This window comes from Octodon degus, unplaced genomic scaffold, assembly GCF_000260255.1.
Source record: "Octodon degus isolate 3935 unplaced genomic scaffold, OctDeg1.0 scaffold00002, whole genome shotgun sequence".
NCBI classification, from domain to species: Eukaryota; Metazoa; Chordata; class Mammalia; order Rodentia; family Octodontidae; genus Octodon; species Octodon degus.
In genome coordinates, this window is record NW_004524578.1 from 4,035,123 (window position 1) to 4,053,074 (window position 17,952).

Consider the following 17,952-nt stretch of genomic DNA (forward strand, 5'->3'; position numbering starts at 1 on the left):
CTACACCAACCACTGGGCAGTGCAAGTGCTGGGCGGCCCGGCCGCCGCCGACCGCATGGCCGCCGCGCACGGCTACCTCAACTTGGGCCAGGTGAGTGCGGCGCCCCGCGCGCCCGCCCAAACTTTCCGGCCGCCGCGGGCACACGCGAGGGGGCGCCTCTCTGCCTCGGCTCCCGCCGCGTGGGAAGGCGCCCAGACCGTGCCGTCGGAACACAGAGGCTCGGCCAGGAGCACAGGGTGACCCTGGCCCCCAGGCGCTGCCGCCGGGCTCCGCCTGGGAAGTGAGTGCGGCCTCGGAGGCGGGCGGGGCGTCGACACCTGCCCGGCCGCGCGGGAGCAGGAGCCGGAGCTGCCCGGGCAGCCGCTCTCTGCCATCCGTACCGCCCTCGGTATGCACCCAGCGCACCCACAGCCTTCGAGCCTCGGGCGCCTCGCCCGCCCTGCTGCCCTCCTCGCCGGGTGGGCGACGCGGGGCCGTGGCCGGATGCGCACGCCGGGGCGGCAGCTTCTGGTTGGGCGACAGCGCGTGGTCTGCAGTCTGGGGGTCTCGCTTTTTCTCGGGGTCCACGGCTCCCCAGAGGCAGGGTGCCCAGGTGCCTGCACCTGGCAGCTGGGTCTGGATCCCGGTCCAGGAGGTTATCAGGATAGTGCACGACCAGCAGCCGTGCCCCAGGGCTGAACACGGGACCCACCCCCCCTTAAGTCCCTCTAGGCATGCAAGGAAGTTGCTTGGTGTCTGCTTTGAATGGCAGCTGTCTGTGTGCGGCTGTGTGATCTTAAGCGAGTCATTTCCCTGACTCAGTCATCTGTGGGTTTGTTGTTATCACTGCTGGGGCGGCGGCGGAGAATGTATGGAAACAAAGCGCTGGTCGCTGGAGGCAGAGGAATGTCCTCCTTCTCTGTGGCCTTGACTGTCACAGAAGAGGCCGAGCCTTGATTTTGAAGGCAGCAGGGCTCCCACGGACTGCTGGGGGTGGGGGCGTCTTCTTTGCAACCCTGAGGAGGGTGGCCATTCCAATGCAAGGCAGTGCCAGCGCCTCCGCCCGCTGGCGTGTGCCATCCCACGGAGGGGACCTCGGCACAGTTGACCAGTCCACTGGAGGACCAAGGAAGCACCGCCTGGTGACTCCAAGCCGAGTGCCAGAGAACGTTCAATTTAGTTTGGGCGGTCATTACCATGACAGAAGCCAGCAGAGGGTAGTGGGCCCTGACCTAAGGGACATTTCCTCTGCGTTCCTAGTGGACATTGTGCTGCTTACGGGAGCCTCCTTGGAAGAGCAGGCTCTACCTTTGGAAGTCAGTTTCACGAGGTGGTCAGAGTTTATCTGAAAGAGCACAATATTTTCTGCCCTTTGAAGTCAGTGTCATGAGGCAGGTCAGAGTGTATCTGAAAGAACACAACCATGGTTTTTGTGTGTCTTTAAACAAACAAAAAAGGGGGCCAGGGGAGATGGCTCAGTAGAATAAGCGCCTCCCTGGCAAGTGCAAGGGCCTGAGTTCAATCCCTGGTTCTGCAAAAAAAATATAAAACAAAACAAAAACCCAATTTGGGCTACTGGAGTCTCCTCAAATGCCCTGTGACTGAGGGTTCTGCTTTTGGGCAGCAATCACTTTCCCTGTGCGGCTTCCAAATCTCTGGGGCTGATGGGGCTGAAAGAAGAAGGTGCTCTTCCTGTTTGCTTGGGGGCTTGACTTCTGCCACGCTTTGCTGTTCTGCTCTGGTCGCCCAACCATTTGTCTTCAGCTCTAAGTGACTATTAAGCTGCCAGGTAAACGACAGTGGCCTGGGCTGGGGAGTACTGAAGCCAGCAGAGGGGAGCTGAAGTTCAGCTGGGAGCCCTTGAACGCTGTGAGACAGCCAGACCAGCACTAAATCCCTCTGCAAGTTTCTGTTCCTGGGAATAAAAAGGCCCAGCCCCTGGACTTGTCTGGCCTGCAGATCCCCTGTCAGACTGTCAGGCTCACCAAGTACCTTGAGAAGGAAGTCAGCTTTCTGGTTTGTGACTCTGGATGAGAGGGCTCCCCCAGCTTACATCCCTCTAAGCAGGACATTCTGGGGTTCCCGGAGGGTCTCCCCAGCTCCGCACATGCAGCCAGGTGAACTCCACTCAGCCTGGTCACCTGTCTTGGGAGACATGGTGCTAGCAGGGACCCAGTGAGATGCTCCCAAAAGTGAGGGATTGTTTGGTCAGGGACAGGAGCCGTCTCCAAGACCGGTGTGATTACTCAAGAGGGGCCTATTACTCTCAACTCCCAAACCAGCTTTTGTCTGCCCGAGTCTCAGTGCCCTGCTAGTGTGGAAAGACTGGGAGCTTCCCAGCCTCTACCCACTCAATCAGAACTCTTTAAAAACCTTACTGCCTTTTGTGAACCAGGAGAATTTGTGACTCATAAATAAGATGTAGATGTTATTAGCTTTGATTTATAGATGAGTAGACGGGGAAGCTGGGCAGGCAAGCTGTTTGCCTTCACATGGTAAGCGGGTGTCACCTCTGGCAATTACACTCCCTGCTCTTTGTCTCTCCCTGTATCCTCTGGCCTGAGATCTCCTTTTGTGTCTCTGTCCAAACCCTTAATGGGCAATTAGTGCTTTGCGCTATACCTGCCTGAGTCACAACCCTGGCTTTCGTATCTGGAGATTATAGCTGTGCCTTAGGTTCTTGCTTGATTGGGTTACTATCTTCCATGCCACTGGTAACGCAGTGCAATTTATTTAACACGATCCAAAGTTAATTTAGAAAGCAGCTGTTTACCTTTCTTGAATCACAGGTCCTTTGCAGAGTCTGGTGGAGACTGACTGGGTCCTTTCCATTAAAAACACACATTATCAGGAATAAGGCAAGCTGTCTCCTTTGAATTTTGTGAGTCATCATTCCAGGTAACCCAACAAGATAAAATAATAAAAATGGAGAAGAGTCAAGTATCATAACTGACAGATGGCATAACTAGCTAGATGAGTAATTCAGGAGAGCCAGAGATTACCCATTCAAACTACTACAGTGAGCCAGAGATTACCCATTCAAACTACTATGTGAGAGTGGGCTGCTAGGTCAGCGCTGGCTACCTATCCAACAGTAACACCTGAGAAGACACAAGAAGTTCTAATTCATCTCAGCATTAAAGCTGTAAGAAAAAAGCTATAAGAATAAATCTAAAAGGGAAACATTCATGGAACAACTCTTTTTTTTTTTTGGTGGAACCGGGGATTGAACTCAGGCCCTTGCGTCATCACGTTTTTTAAAGGTACTGGGAATGCATTCCAGGGCCTTGAATGTGCCAGGTAAATGCTCTACTGCTGAGCTACATCCCCAGTCTCTGAAAATTTCAGAACATTTAAAGCGAGATTTAAATGAAGCAAATGAATAAATGGAAAGGTACATTGTGTTCATCTGTGGACTAATATCCTAGTTGCCTCCAAGTTAATCTGTTAACTCAACATAATCCCGTTTAATTCCTGACAGGATTATATGTGGAATATGAAATCCACTAATAAATTCTAGAGCTCATATGGTCGAGTAAGGCTGAGGAATACTTCAGACATATATAAGAAAACAAAATAAAAGAGGGGTTTCGATGACTACGAGTATGGCGATGGGTTAGTGATAGTCCAGGCTCTCAGTGGAAGGACCTTGGCTTCAGCAAGTTGGGAGCCTGTTTATGAGTGGACAGCTGCACATGAATGGGGAAGATGGGCCCCTTACTTAGTAAATAATTCTGGAAAAGTCAACTCCACATGGACAAAGAGGTTCTTTCCTCCTGGCGCCGTACATTCCAGGTAGGGTGAAAAACCCAGCTGTACATGAAACTTTACAAAAAGTACAGTGGTATACTTTTATGACGTGGAAGAGGAAAGGATTTCTTCAACAAAGTGCAGAAAAAAAAATTTAATGGAAAAAGGAAGAGATTGATACATTGAAATAATGGCTAGGCGTGGTGGCACACACCTCTAATCTCAGTACTTGGGAGGTTGAGGCAACAGAATCACCATGGTTCAAGGTCATCCTGGGCTACATAGTGAATTCAAGGCTATCCTGGGCTACTTAGTGAGACCCTGTCCCCCCCCCCAAAAAAAAAAGGGAAATAAAAACAGTATAATAGCTGCCAGACATGATAGTGTATGCCTATAATCCCAGCATTCTGGGAGGCAGAGGCAGGACAATTTTAAGTTCAATCCTATCCTGGGTAACATAGCAACTTAGTGTCTCAAAAATAAATAAATAAATATATACGTAAATAAATTAAAAGAAAAGAAAAGAAAGGGGATGAGGCAGGGATGTGTCTTACACAAATCTAGGTTCAGCCCTCAGAGCTGTAAAAACCAACACACAAAAATAAAGTGACTGCTTTTCCTAGTTTATTACATGCTTTTTAATTGCATTAGCAAACAAAGGCATCCTTGGGGCCAGGGAGATAGCTCAGTGGAATAAGCATTTCCCTGGCAAGCACAAGGGCCTGAGTTCAATCCCCAGTTCCGCTCAAAAAAAAAAAAAAAAAAAAAAAAAAAAAAAAAAAGGCATCCTAGCTAGAAAAAGGAGTGACAACATGTAACAAACAAGTGAGTCCATAGGTTATTTTAAAAACTATAAACCAGTGAGAAAAAGATAAATGCCAAGTAGAGAAATGAAGATGTGTAGGAGTAGGGAATTCAAACCAAGAACTTAAAAGGCCAGTTAAACAGAAAAGGCGCCTGACCCATCTGGGAGGTGACATGGGACCCCGCTCCACACCTATCAGATTGGCAAGCACAGAGGGGTTAGCTCTGGGAGTTGGCAAGGAGGGAGGGCGAGCAGAACTCTCAGCTGCTGATGGTGGAAACCAGCATCTGTGCTTCAGGAGTGTCCTGGTGACTCGGTGGGCGTGTGTTACACCATGTCTGTGTCTAGGCCCGTACTGGAGAACCTCTTATGGATGTGTGCAGGGAAGCTTGAAAAATTTATGTATTTATTTGGTAGTTAGATCGTTGAATTTGAAAAACAGGGACAACAGAGCCCTCCCACCCTCACAGTCCTGGCATCATTGGCCGCAGGCCCTGGATGACAGCGCATCCCAAGGAGAGAAGATAGATGGGTCGGGAGTCAGAGGCCAGGCTGCTTTTCAAATAATAATAATAATTATTATTATTATTATTTTGTAAAATTTTATTTATTTTTTAGTAGTACATGTTTGCAGTACATAAGGATCACATGCATTGTGTGGAGTTGGTATGTGGACATAATACATTTTAATTCTTCTTTGTTTCGTTGCCTGCTTATCTCTCCTATTCCCTTCAGCTCTTATTCCGTTTCCCCTTGGCAAGAGCTCCAGATCCATGTCTTTCTTTCATTCTCTTTTTTGTGCCTTTTTCTTCCTTGCATCCCCCTTTTCCTCTGTCTCTTGTTCCTCCTCCTATTTGAAAAACACCTTCTTGCCTCCTGTTACCTACTTCATTTTACTCTTTATTTACAGTTTGGATTTCCATACAAGAGAAAACGTGTCATAGTTAAGCGTGTGCGTCTGGTTTATCATACCTGACAACGAGGGTCTCGAGGTGCATCCGTTTTCCTACAGAAGCCTCCAGTTTGTGGCAGAGTCGTGCTTCCCCGTGTGCAAGTACCGCATCTCTACCCATCCACGTGTTGAGGGCCTAGAGGCTGTTTCCAAGGGTTAGCTGCTATGAACACGGGTGTGCATGGGCCTCCGTAGTGTGACGTCTTTACCTCTTTGGGGGGACACTTTGAAGGGAAATAGGTGGATCAAAGGGAATTTCTAGTTTGAATTCCTTGAGGAACCTCCACGCTGATTTCCACAGTGGTTGCACTAGCTCACATCCGCACCAGTGTTACAGCGCGGCTCTTTGTCCCCCACAGCCCGTCAGCACTTCTCATTTGACTTACTGATGATAGTCGTTCTTTCTGGAATAAGAGGGTAACTCTGTGTTCTTTGAGTTTGCATTCTGTAAAGTCCAGTGATGGTGAACATTTTTTCGTGTGTTTCCTGGCTGCGTGTACTTCTTCTGAGAAGTGTTTATTCAGTTCAGCTGCCCTCTTTTTTATTGGGTCTTTTATTTTGGGGGGTCAAATTTTTTGGAGTCCTTTACATGTCCTGGATGTTAATCTTCTGTCTGAGCAACAGCTGGCCGAAGCTTTTCCTGTTCTGTAGGTTGACTCTTCACTCTGTTGCTTGCTCCTTTTGCTCTCGAAAAGCTTCAACTTGAAATCACAGAGGCATTTGTCCTACTATTCTAGTACTTGCCGTCACAGACAGAAGTCAGAAGCAGCCTTTCTGTGGAGTGGAAGAATAACGGTGTACAAAGTAAAGATCAATGTGACCAAAAAAAAAAAGAAAAGAAAAGCTTTTCAATATGCTAAGTAAGATTCCATTTGTTGACACTTGGTCTCATTCCCTGTGGAGCTGGGGTTTCTATTCAGACATCCCTTGCCTATGCCCGTGTCTTCAGAGATGTTACCTATTTTATTTTCCAGCAGATTTAGTGTTTGTATTTTAACATTTAGATCCTTGGTCCATTTTGATTTTAGTTTAGAGTCTTTTGCTGGAATTTTGGGGGTCTTGTAAATAGAGGATCATTCCATTTGCCAGTAATGATTCTTTGCCTTCTTCTTTTGCCTGTGCTTCCCTTTTATGTGGTACCAGAGACTGAACCCACAGCTGTGGCACTGAGCTATCTCCCCAGTCTCCCGCCCTCCCCCTTCTTAATGTTTTTAAATTAAGACTTTACTGACTTGTCCAGGTTTAGCTTGAACCTGTGATCCTCCTGACTCAGCCTCCTGTGTAGCTGGGATTACAGTCCAGCCCCACCACGTCTGGCTGAGGCATTGTTTGTTTTTTTTTTTTTTTTTAATGAAGGGGAAAACAAATATCCATTAGTGAAGACTGGAGGAATAAATCAAAATAGTCACACCCTGGTACACTGTAGAGGGGTTATAAATGAATAAACCGGGATACTAACTACATTGGTAAATCTCAAAAATAGCATTAAAAGAGTTGCAGATATACAATGTAATGTTATTTATGTAAACTTTTAAAAAGCACCCAAAGCAATACTGTGTTGTGTACAGATGCTTATAGGTGTAGTAGACACGTGGGCGCGTGGGCTGTGGGAATTCCCATCCTACTCTGGCTGGGAATCGCTTCTAGAAAGGGGAGGGGAATTCACCTGAGGAGTGGGATGTCAAACCCACCTGCAGTGTTTGTATTCCTAACATGTACGTAGTTGTCCCCTGGGTCTGATGGTCCCACGTCCTCGGACTTGGAGGGAGAAAAGTCATTATATCTGTGCCAAATAGATTCTCTAAATAGTACAGTGGGGCGACTACTGCCCTAGTACTTGTGTTGTGCTAGGTCTGCAAGACACCTAGAGACCGTTTCAAATAGGCTTGCGGGTGTGTAGGCTCAAGGCAAATACTATAGCATCGCCTATAAGGCGTGTGATCATGGTATCTGCGAGGCTCCTGGAACCAGTGGCCTGTAGATAGTGAGGAGTGAGTGTGGACAGACACGAGTAGGCATGGGTTCTAGCCAAAATTGTGCTTTGGCTTTTCAGGTTTTCTTTGTATCAGAATGCCCTGTGTGTGGCAGTGGGTCTGTGTGCATACACACGTGCATATGTACATATGTATACATAAGTGTGCGTGGTCGTGCATATATGCACAGGCAGAGAGTATGAAGTGAAAAGTGTGCATCCAGCACTGCCGCGGCTCTCTTGCACCACCCGAGGCACTCTGTGAACACACAGGCGGCTCCGGCCCCAGTTAAGAAGTCCCTGCTCAGACCTGCTGGGCTGGCTTGCCCCTTTGCCAAAGAAATGATGACCCACAGGAACAGAACACTAGCTGCAAATTCCACAGCCCAAGAGGACCAGCTCCTGGCCATTGGTCACCTGGGCTTCCAGGACCCAGGAGGCTAGCTCCTGGCCGTCAATTGCGTTTCCCTCTAACGTGCTTCTTCCTCCAACGCCTGGCTTGACAGCAGGGGCTTCACTCTAACCCCTGCGTGTGCTTATCTTTGACATTGGTGACTTGGAGAAAAGGCAAGTTGTTCATGGGGATGCTTGAAGGCGCTCTGCACACGGCACCAGTGCTCAGCAGCTTGCGGAAGCGGTGTTTGTCCGAAGGGTAGCACTCGGACCCCATAGTTCCCTTTGCAGTTTGGCTTTGCCCAGGGTATTGAGCTAATTTGTTGTTTCTGAGTCTGAACATAAAAGGGCAGGCTAGCTGCCAGGGCTTTAAAAGATCCAAGAGCCATTAAGGCATTTTGAACTTGCCTTAAATAGTTTTACTTAAAATAGGTACTGAGCAGGATGTACCTGGCCCAGAATTTCAGGTAGGCCTGTGGAATTCATTTGTCAATGAAAGAAAATTGCCATACAGCAGACAGCTTGTGCTCACAACAAAGAACCAGTTGAAGCCTTAACCAGGTATGGAAATAACACGCCAGAAGTCATTCTAGCCGGAGTATAAGGGGCTTGGTAGGGGAAAGGGGAGACCAGAATAGCACTCACCCGTGCCCTAGTTCCTGAGATTGGCTTTTGGTCTGAGGCTGTCCTGTTGTTGTGCTCTGAGCCAAGAGGCGTGTGTGCAGCTGGCCTAACAGAGGGCCTGGACATGAACTTGAGGACTCTGGCAAGGGTAGGGTTCTGGAGCATCTTATAGACCTGTCTCTGTTACTTTCTTCTCATTGCTGGGACAAAAATATCTGACACCCAAAATGCAGGAAGGAAATGTTTATTTAGCTCACAGTTACTGGAGGTTTCAGTCCGTACTCAGCTGGCTCTGAGGCAGAGCGGCACGTGGCAGAGGGCAGCAGTTCACGGCATTAGCCTCACTCCCCTCCTTCCACTGCAATGCAGATTACCGGCCCCAGGGCAGGCACAGCACTCACATCCGTAATCCCTGCATTGAATCATGAATTAATCACAAACTCTAGAAGCTACCCCAAAGGCTGCATGAGGTTTTGGGGGAACCCCTAGACACAAACCCTTTACTCAGTTGTGGCAGATTTAAGCAGACAGGGCTTCAGTTGTGTGAATTGCCCTCCTGCATTGTTGGGCTGGGCTGATTGCAGTGTGTGGAAGCAGGAAGGGCCCAGAAGGCAGCGTCCAAATGGAGACCAAGAGCCAGGCCTGAGCAGAGAGCCCAGCTGACTGGTCTACTGAAATGGTCTGGGTTTCTCTAGGCAGAAACCAAGAGAAGCTGGAAACACCAAGAGCACTGCCAGCCCTTGCACCTGGGGCAGCCAGAATCCGCCTTCTCCCTGCCATTCTGAGAACATCCTGAGCTCTTCTGAGTCTCTAAACCTCTTCATAGATTCACCATCTAGAAGGTAATTTTTAGATCCTCTCCCCCTCCTCATCCCAGTGTCCTCCACACATGTGTCCTGAGTCCTTGTCCCTAGTGCCCGCTGCTGTCCTGCCTCTTGGGACATCTTGGCGTTGGCACTGATGGGAAGCCCTGGTGTGTGCTTGCTCCCACAGGTGTCTCTGGTGTTAGATTCTCTCACCTGGGCAGCCTCACACCAGTCCAGCAGGGAGTGGCCCCTGCTGTATTAAATGGTGTTTAATGAGGCCTTACGTCCACCTTGCTTCTGACAAGTTGGTGATTGACAGTCACATTCACACTCTTTGACTCATCCTCTGCCTTTATCACCTTTGACAGGAGGACCTTGTTCCTGATTCTTGGTCAGGGTAAGCCTTTCAAGGACAGAACAGAACAGAGAAGTGGCAAAGGAGCCCACCTGGAGCTTACCAGGCACACTTTCTCCACCCCTCTGCCTGGCACACAAGCTCGCCCACTCAGAGAGGATGCTGCCCATTTTTTTGGTGTTATTCTTTGTCCGGGGGAGCCTCACTCCTCATTAGCATTGAAATCTAACATCTCTCCATACTAGATAGAAAAAAAAAAGCCTGTCCCTTTGTCGTCCTCCTAGAATGCCACACTCAAGTCCCTCTGGCCACGTATTACCAGCTAGACTGGCCACTCTTTGCCACACACCACCTCCCCATGTGGGTTTCTGTCTATAGAAAGCATCTGCCTCCTACCCTGGTGCCCAAGCCAAGGGTTGGGAGCCGCCCTTGCTTCTGCCTGCTCTTGGGTTCCCGTCCTATCTATGGCCAATCCCTTCTCATTTCCCTCTTGACAGGCTCTCGGGCTCCCAACTTCAGCCTGTCACTGCCCACTGCAGGCCGAGACCCCCTTGTCTCCCACCTCCCTGCACTGCTGCAGGACCTCTTGCCCGCCCACTGCCCTCTACCCCAGCCCCAGCCCCAGCTGCAGCTCCTGGTGCCCATTGGGCTTTCTTGGCTGCCCTTTCTCTCTGGAATGCCCCCCTTGTCCTCCTGGGCAGCCCAATTCTTTCTGGCTCAGCTGCACTGTTAGCTCCACGGTGAACCTGCCCAGCCCAGCAGAATGCCCTCTGCCTGGCTCCCGAGTGCCCATCACCCTTTATTTCTAGCCCGCTGGCTCATCTGTCTTCCAGTAGACTCTGGGCTTCCTGGGTGAAGCAGTGTGAAGTCAGGCCTCTGGATGTTTTCTAAGATCAGTTCCAATTTTATCAGCTCCCGGATGGCTTAGCGGGCGCAGCAGTGCAGCCTGTGGCCAAGGAACGTGCATTCGTTTGTTCATTGAGAGTTTGTTGTGTGCTCTCTGTTAGTCACGAGCCCTTGTGAAGGAGCACAGTCTGGCTTCTGCACTTACGTGTGAGTTACTGAACCTTCCTCGCCCACTTTTTTATTAGTCCAGTGAAGGCGAACCTTTTGGAGCTTGCAGTGATAGCAGTCAGCTGTACCACACGTGCCCCAGGTTAGCCACCACTGTGCTTGCTTGCGTGTGAGGACTGGCTCCTGGTCAGCTCAGCTCCACACGAAGAGTGCCAGGTACCCCACCTGTGTCCTGGATCCCATCATGTAAACTTCCGACCTCCCGGGTCCCGTCCTCCCACCAACTCATAGATCCGCCTGATGACCTAGTGCCTCTGCCCTGTGAGGCTTTTGAAGACCTGGTGGCAGGCACAAGGCCTCCTGTCCGGGCCTGCGGGGAACAGGGCTGAATAGCCATCAGCTGTCAGGAGCTTCGCATTCTGTGGGATGGGATTGGCAGCCTCAGGTTCCCATGGTAACCAGCCCATCAATGCCCTCAGTGTCGAGATGGTGGCACCGCAGAGAGGAAGAAACAGTCTCATTGTCTCCCCCTTGACTGCTTGGGTACAAACAAGCTGCGCCCCACAGGGCCCTGAAGCCCAGCCAGACATGGGACTCTGCGATGCTACACGTTCTGCTACACAGAACCCCTTGCTGAGTAGGACAGGAAGAGGCCACCAGTGTCACTTCTCAGGCCCTCCTTGGGCCTCTTGAATGTCTGCCACTGTCCGGCATCAGTCACTCAGAGTCCTTGTGGGGTAAAGCCATTTCTTAGTGAGAAGTGGCCCAAAGGAACCAGACCCCTGGCTCTCAGAATGATCGGCTGGCCCACGCCTACTGCAGGCTTGAAAAAGTCAGCGGCTGATGTCAAAAGTTGGGCCCTCTGGGGGCCCAACGTACTCGGATGATCTTTGCCAGACTTTCTCTAGATGAAGAGTCAGGGCAGACAGTGGCCCCTTGTTATCTAAGGGTGTGCTCTCTGGAATCCAGGCCTGTTCCCTTTGTAGAAGGCACCATCTAAGACCCTCATGTATGTTGCGGTGCTTGCCCTTCGCTGTTCTGGTCCTCCAGCCTGGGAAGCCCACATCCCTCTGTTTGCCCCTTTCCTTGTGTCCACTGCCTCCCATCCATCGCATTTCTCACACTATCAGCCTGAAGGTGCATCAGAGCCACCAGCCACATGCTATCCTTCCACTGCTTAGAAACCCAGAGTGGCTCATTTGCAGGAAGCTCTGTCCTCAACCCCAAGCCCTTCATGTTGCCACCTGCTCCAGCAGTGTGAGATTCTTAGTGCTTTGGAAACTTGCTGAGTTTGCATGTGCTACTTGTACCCGTTCCCCGTACTTTCTATCTGGAGGACCTGGCTGTCCCTCAGGTTCACTACAGTGGTGTTTCTTAACCTGTGTGCTCCCCTCCCCGATCTCCCTGGAGGAGCTTGCTGTGGCGACCTGGAGTGTCTGTCTCCCCACTAGACTGCAGCGTCTTCACATACCAAGTTTTTGTTCCCTCCATCCCTCCCACGATCCCTACAGAAGCTTTGGTGACCATGAAGCCTTTAGAACATTTTATGCGAGGACCTCTGATATTTTAATTCCATTCACTGAAGGGGAATGATCCTCAGAGCATGAGTAAGGGAGAAATGCTAATTTTATTATCTCTTCTTGTGTTGGGCTCCAGGAGGTTTATGAGTGGCAAAATAGTTGTGATTTTTTAAAAAATGTATTTAGTACAGGGTCTCACTAAGCAGCTTGGACTCGTAGTGATCCTCCTGTTTTCATCCTCCCCAGCTCTGGGATTACAGGTGTGCACCACTGTGCCCGCACTTGGTGGCAGGCTCAGCATGCCTGGGGTAGGACTGGCGCAGCATGCGGTACTGGGGATCTAACCCCTGTGATTATTTTTTTTATAATCAGATATCGAGTGATGTTCTTGCCCCAGGACATGTCTTGGTATCCGGGCCTTGGGTCTTGCTGAGTGATTTAAAGTCCTGCAGGGCTTTGCACACCATGACTAGGACGCGTCCTCAGTCATCTATGCCACATGGCCTCTCCGGGGAGGACTGGCAGATCTGGCAGAACCCAGAATCCTACCCCAGTGCACTCACTCAGAAGTCAGGGGTGAACACCTTGCTCCTAGGCCAGGAAGAAAGGATGTCCCAAACGGAGCCAGAGGAGATGACTGGGGAAGCCTTAGAGATAGGAGGAATGAACACACAGAGAGAGGGAGGGAGGAGTGGAGAAGCATGGAGAAAAAGAGGCTGGAGCTTTCCCCAGGGTCTTAGTGGGTGGTCTTCCCTGTGGAAGGCTTACTCTATGTATGAAGCGGCAGCCCTGGTCTTGGCTGTGTGCACCCTCTCTGTCCTGAGGTGGGATTCTATTCCTTAGAATGGCTACTGAGTCTGTGAATTGCAGTCCCGCTCCCCCGTGACTGCCCCCTGCCAGCTCTGACATGGTTCTTGCTATCTACCAAATGCTGCTGATGATCCCCCAGAGCCCTGGTATGGTATCTAGCCCATTGCGCAGATGGGCAAACTGAAGTGCAGGGAGTTTGTGTAACATACTGAAACTTAGTAAATGCCAGCACAGACGTGTGGGCAGTGGCCTAGCTCACAGACAATGCCTGTTCATTGTTAGGAAAGTCTGCAAAGAGCAGATGGTGTATGGGCCAACCTGGAGCTTGGAGTTTCCAACCAGCTCTGGAGGAGGAGGGCAGTCCAGGAAGATGGGAGGAGGCCTCTCTGTTCCGGCTAGTGTGGGTGGCTGTCCTGAGGACCCTGTCTTATCAGGCTTCTGGGCTGGACCTCACTTCAAAGGCTCAGCAGAAACAGAGACAGGACAGCAGTGAGTGAGTGAGTGAGTGAGTGAGTGTGTGTGTGTGTGTGTGTGTCTGTGTCTGTGTGTGTGTGTGCACGCGTGCTGCTGCTGGAGATGGAACCAAGGGCTTTCCCCGTGCTAACCAAATGCTCTGCCATGAACCTCCAGCCCCAGGCTCACACCAGCATTCCTGTCCTTGGGTCTGAGCTTCCACAGCCCACCAGAGCCTGTGTTTCCCACCCCCTGGGAGGACAGTGGACACTGTGGAGCTGAGCCTCAGAGCAAGAGGAATCCAGAGGAGAGAGGAGGCCTAATGAGGACCCCGGGCTGCATAGAGGGTGGCACGGCAGAGTCTGTCTTTCACAGCATAATGCAGAAGGAATGCATGTGCAGAACATTTTGGAAACAGAAAAGAGCAAGGAAGACTACAACACTCATGTTCAACTCCGCTACCCAGAGACAATCATTGTTAGCATTTGGGCCGCGTCTTTTTCTAACTCTGTGTGTGTGTGTGTGTGTGTATGTGTGTGTGTGTGTTGTAAGTGTGCGTGCGTGTGCATACACACACATATATCTAGATAGATAGATAGATAGATAGATAGATAGATAGATAGATAGATATGCTTGCATACACACATATACCGATGTCTTAAACCCACAGATCACACAGTTTCATAACTTATCTCTCCCAAGCCAATCACTATCCTATGGCGTAATGCTTGATGGCTGATCTGCATGCTGTTGCGTGCGTGGCTCATTGTTTGCCTAAGCTTTTCTTGCTATTTAGGTCAGTGGATTCTCCAGGAGTCCTTGGGGAGGTGGATGGTGCTGCTGCTGGTCTGGACTGTCAGGTCCCAGTGGGCGGAGGTGCTCTTGCTGCCCTGTCCCCACTGGTGTGCCCTGCACCCTGGTGGCAGCTTCCTTTCTCATCTTTGTGTCTTCCCATCACATATCACTGCACTTGTGGAGGGCCCTGATTTGGTAGCATTTATTCCATTGAACTCATAGAGATTTTTATGGGGAATCTTTTATTTAAAAATTACACGTGTGTTATGTCATGCTCCACCCATGTAAGAGTTCAAACAGATGTATAAAGAGATTTGAGAAGAGTCCCAATTCCCTTTCCTGTTTCCCTCCTCTTCCTCCAGAGGTATCCACTGTCCACACTTCAGTGTCTGAAAAGATGTATCTAAGTATACGCGTATGGTGTAATGGCGATTTTATTTTGTTGGATGGAAACAAGCATTTTCTTGTGCGTAGCTTTTCTCACCTATGATGGAGCTCTTTCCTTGCTGGCACGTGGAGCTCTGTTTCATTCTTTCTACATAGTGTCGAATGCTTCTATGGTATTTTTATGGGCATGACGCCCTTCCGTGCACCGTTTACCTGTGTGTGTTCATTTCAGTTCTCTCCAGCTGTTGCACACCAACCAGTGTCGCAGGAGGCGTCCTTAAATTAAATAAGAGCCAGGGCCAAATTTGAATAAGGTCTAGCTCCAAAAGTTGGAAAACTTCTGCTTCAAAGTGTCTATGCACGTTTTGGTGTGCTAGGAATGACCGTGGCTCTCCAGGGGGTGACAGTTGATGCTGTCCTCACGAGCTTCTGACAAGGTAGAGGTTACCCATTTTGAGTAGAGATGATCAGTGGTTGTATTTATCAATTCTTATGCATAAGATTGTTCTAATTTTTTTTCTGAGTACCGCTGAAGTTAAACATCTCTTCATGTATTTCTCAGCCAGCCTCAGTCTTCCCCGAGGTGTTTCTTTATATTCTTTGCCCAATTTCTCAGATGAGTCATCTTTTATCTCAGTGGTTAGTGAGTGCTCTCTCTAGATGGTGGATATCAGTTCCTTGTGATCAAGTACAGCGCAGGTATTTCTCCCGTCAGTCGCTTTTCTATGAACTTTGTTCACGGGTTTGCTTGCTGCTTGTCTTTTGAGGTGAAATCTGCAGCACCATTTGTGTACAAGGCCTTGGGCTGTCTCTCTGTATAATTTAAAGGTGAGTATGGCAGGATCCCTCTCTGCTGCAGACTAGATGCAGCGTGGAGGTACAATGCAGTCTTTAGGCTGACGGGGGCTGCAGTCACTTCGCACCTAGGGGATTCAGGGAATGCTCGTGATGCGTGGCACAGGAGCCACACCTCAAGAGGCCCACAGGGTTTTTGTAGACAGAGGGACAGGGTGGGTGGCAGCGCTGCGCCAGATGCATCATGGGGATCTCAAGCTACATCACATCAGGAAATAACTCCACTTCCATGACTGAGGAGAAATGAATCTCAGGGAGGGGCGACAAGGAGCCAGGGCAGCAGCACTTGGGAGCTGCTCAGTCACCTCGGTGAAGGGACAGGAACTGAGTGCTGTTTGCTGAGCCTCGTGCGAGCTGGAGTCCTGGAGGATGCAGGCTCTTTCTGATGCCTCCCAGTGGCCAGGCAGTGTTGTCTGAGAGCTTAGCCTTCTAGGGCACAGAGCTGGGCAGAACAGGTGGACCATGGGAGGTGAGGAGGGGTCCAGGAAGGGAAAAAAATCAACACAGTAAGAATGAGGACAGAAGTAGAAAAATCCCGGGGATGTTGAGACCCTGCCAGACATGCTGATTTCTTCTGAGCGCAGGGAAGTCGTGGGTACTTCTTTAGTCAGGAAGCTAGTACTGAATGCTGGCTTCAAGGTGCCTGTGGCCTCCCGAGTCATAGAGATGGATTGGTTCTGGCAGTCATGTGCCCCCCAGTCCTTGCCTGGTGCCAGTTTCAGCTGTCCCCGTGTCCTCCCGTGGGTCACAGCTGGAGTCTGTGGTTTCATGTCTGTGAGACCCCATGAACAGGATCTATGGCTCTTTGTCCTCAGAAGAGTTTATTTGGGTGTGTTTGTCTGAGCACAGATTTTAACACAGAAAAAGAGAACCATTTCTGACCTCCCTGGCACTCAGGCTACATACATTTCATCTTCTGCTAGTTTTTTTTTTTTTTTTAACTTAGACAAACAAGCAGAAATTCCAATTAGTGTTCCTCTTGATAAAGCCCGTTTCTGTCTAAAGAAAAGAAACTATTTCTATCCTGCCAGCAAAGCAATCATTTATGACTGGCTCATTAATACTCTTCTGCACATCTCTTAATTTTTCATATGCAGAAATATGACACTTTTAGTCCCAAACAAGAGGCTGGGTTTGTTTCAGCGACTTAAACAAGTTTATGTACTGGGAATTTACCAATTCAGTAGCTTTACACTCTTGATAATATTGTATTTGATTATTTTTGCGTAGCGTTAGGGGTCGAACACATGCTAAGCAAATACTCTACCACTGGGCCATATCCCCACCCTGCATTTTAGCACAAGATCTAAAAGCCCATTTTGGGGCAGGAGTTCTGTAGAGTTTTGTGTTGTACAAAATGAACTCACCAGGACTTTCTAGTATTGGAGTTTTTTAGTGTATTTTTTTTCAAGGAATATTTTCTCTCTTTTTCTGCCATCTGATTACATCAGGAGTTTTATAAATCTAAATTGACTCTTTTGCACAAAAAATTGTCTTAAACCCCACACGAAACCTTAGAGTTCAGTGTGGGTACAGTTGGTATAGATGTCCTTAGGCAGTGTTAGGGAACTGTCGCTCACAAACCACACAATGCCCATTGTGTCGCGAAAGCATTGAATGCATTCTGAAGCCTCACCAAAACTATCTTCCTGCTTCCCAATTTGATTTTCCCTCACAAGGAGCCCTGGGATGGTTTTCTCTTTTCTTCTTGTGTCAGAAGTTCAACAGTTGCAGAGAGCTACAGAAAATCCTATCTTAAAACCCATTCATCTTTCTGACTTGCAGTTGGTTCCCCTTCCCAGCGTGTGATTCCTTTCCTGGTTAGTCACTTACGCCGCTCTGCACATGGTCTGTGCCAACAGCAGTGCCAGCCTGGGCTTGTCTTTGTGCCAGGCAGTCATGCAGTCTCCTCTGGGTCCCTCCTGAGCATTGAGCTATGGTGCAGGCTCTCAGACGGTGGACACTGCCCCCGGAGATCTGTTGCCCCCCAGGCCGAGGGACCTTGTCTGCACGCCTATTCCTGCTGTTCTCCCAGTTGTGTCTGCGTTTTATTTGAATCGTGCTGCTGGCTTGTGTGAATTAGATTGCGAGTCATGAGGCTGAGCCGCGTCCTGCATGCACCGTGAAACTGATGCTCTACGGATCATTAGGAGCAGAGCTGGGAGGGAAGGGTCCTCTGGCCCGCTTGCCCGGCCCATTTTAAAAGCACGTTCGTCTGGACATCTTCTGGGGAGGTGTGTTAGCCTGCAGCCCAGTTTTATTTCTGTGCTGGCCCGGTACAGCTACCCCGGATGTGCTGACGTGTAAACAGGCTTCCCAGGGCCTCCTAGACGTGGTCCTGTGGCTGCTGCGCCTGCTGGTGGGGCTTTGAGAGCTTCCCGGAAACGAGAGTGCTACTTCCGGCCGTCGTTAAGTTTCTTGGGCTCTCGCAGGAGGGAATGGATGAACCAGTGTGATACAGTTAGACAATGAGCACTAAGG

At 49.7% G+C, this 17,952-nt stretch overlaps 1 protein-coding gene across 1 annotated transcript in view; it reads left to right on the forward strand.

The window, feature by feature from the left end:
* Nucleotide 1: 1 nt before the first annotated feature.
* Pcsk6 (proprotein convertase subtilisin/kexin type 6) overlaps nucleotides 2-17,952 on the forward strand; it is a gene marked incomplete at its 5' end in the record, with an annotated part of 179,965 nt that continues 162,014 nt past the window's right edge. Inside the window, one exon of the mRNA XM_023712203.1 lies at nucleotides 2-91. Within this exon, the coding sequence (XP_023567971.1) occupies nucleotides 2-91 (90 nt within the window). The remainder of the gene's footprint in view (nucleotides 92-17,952) is intronic.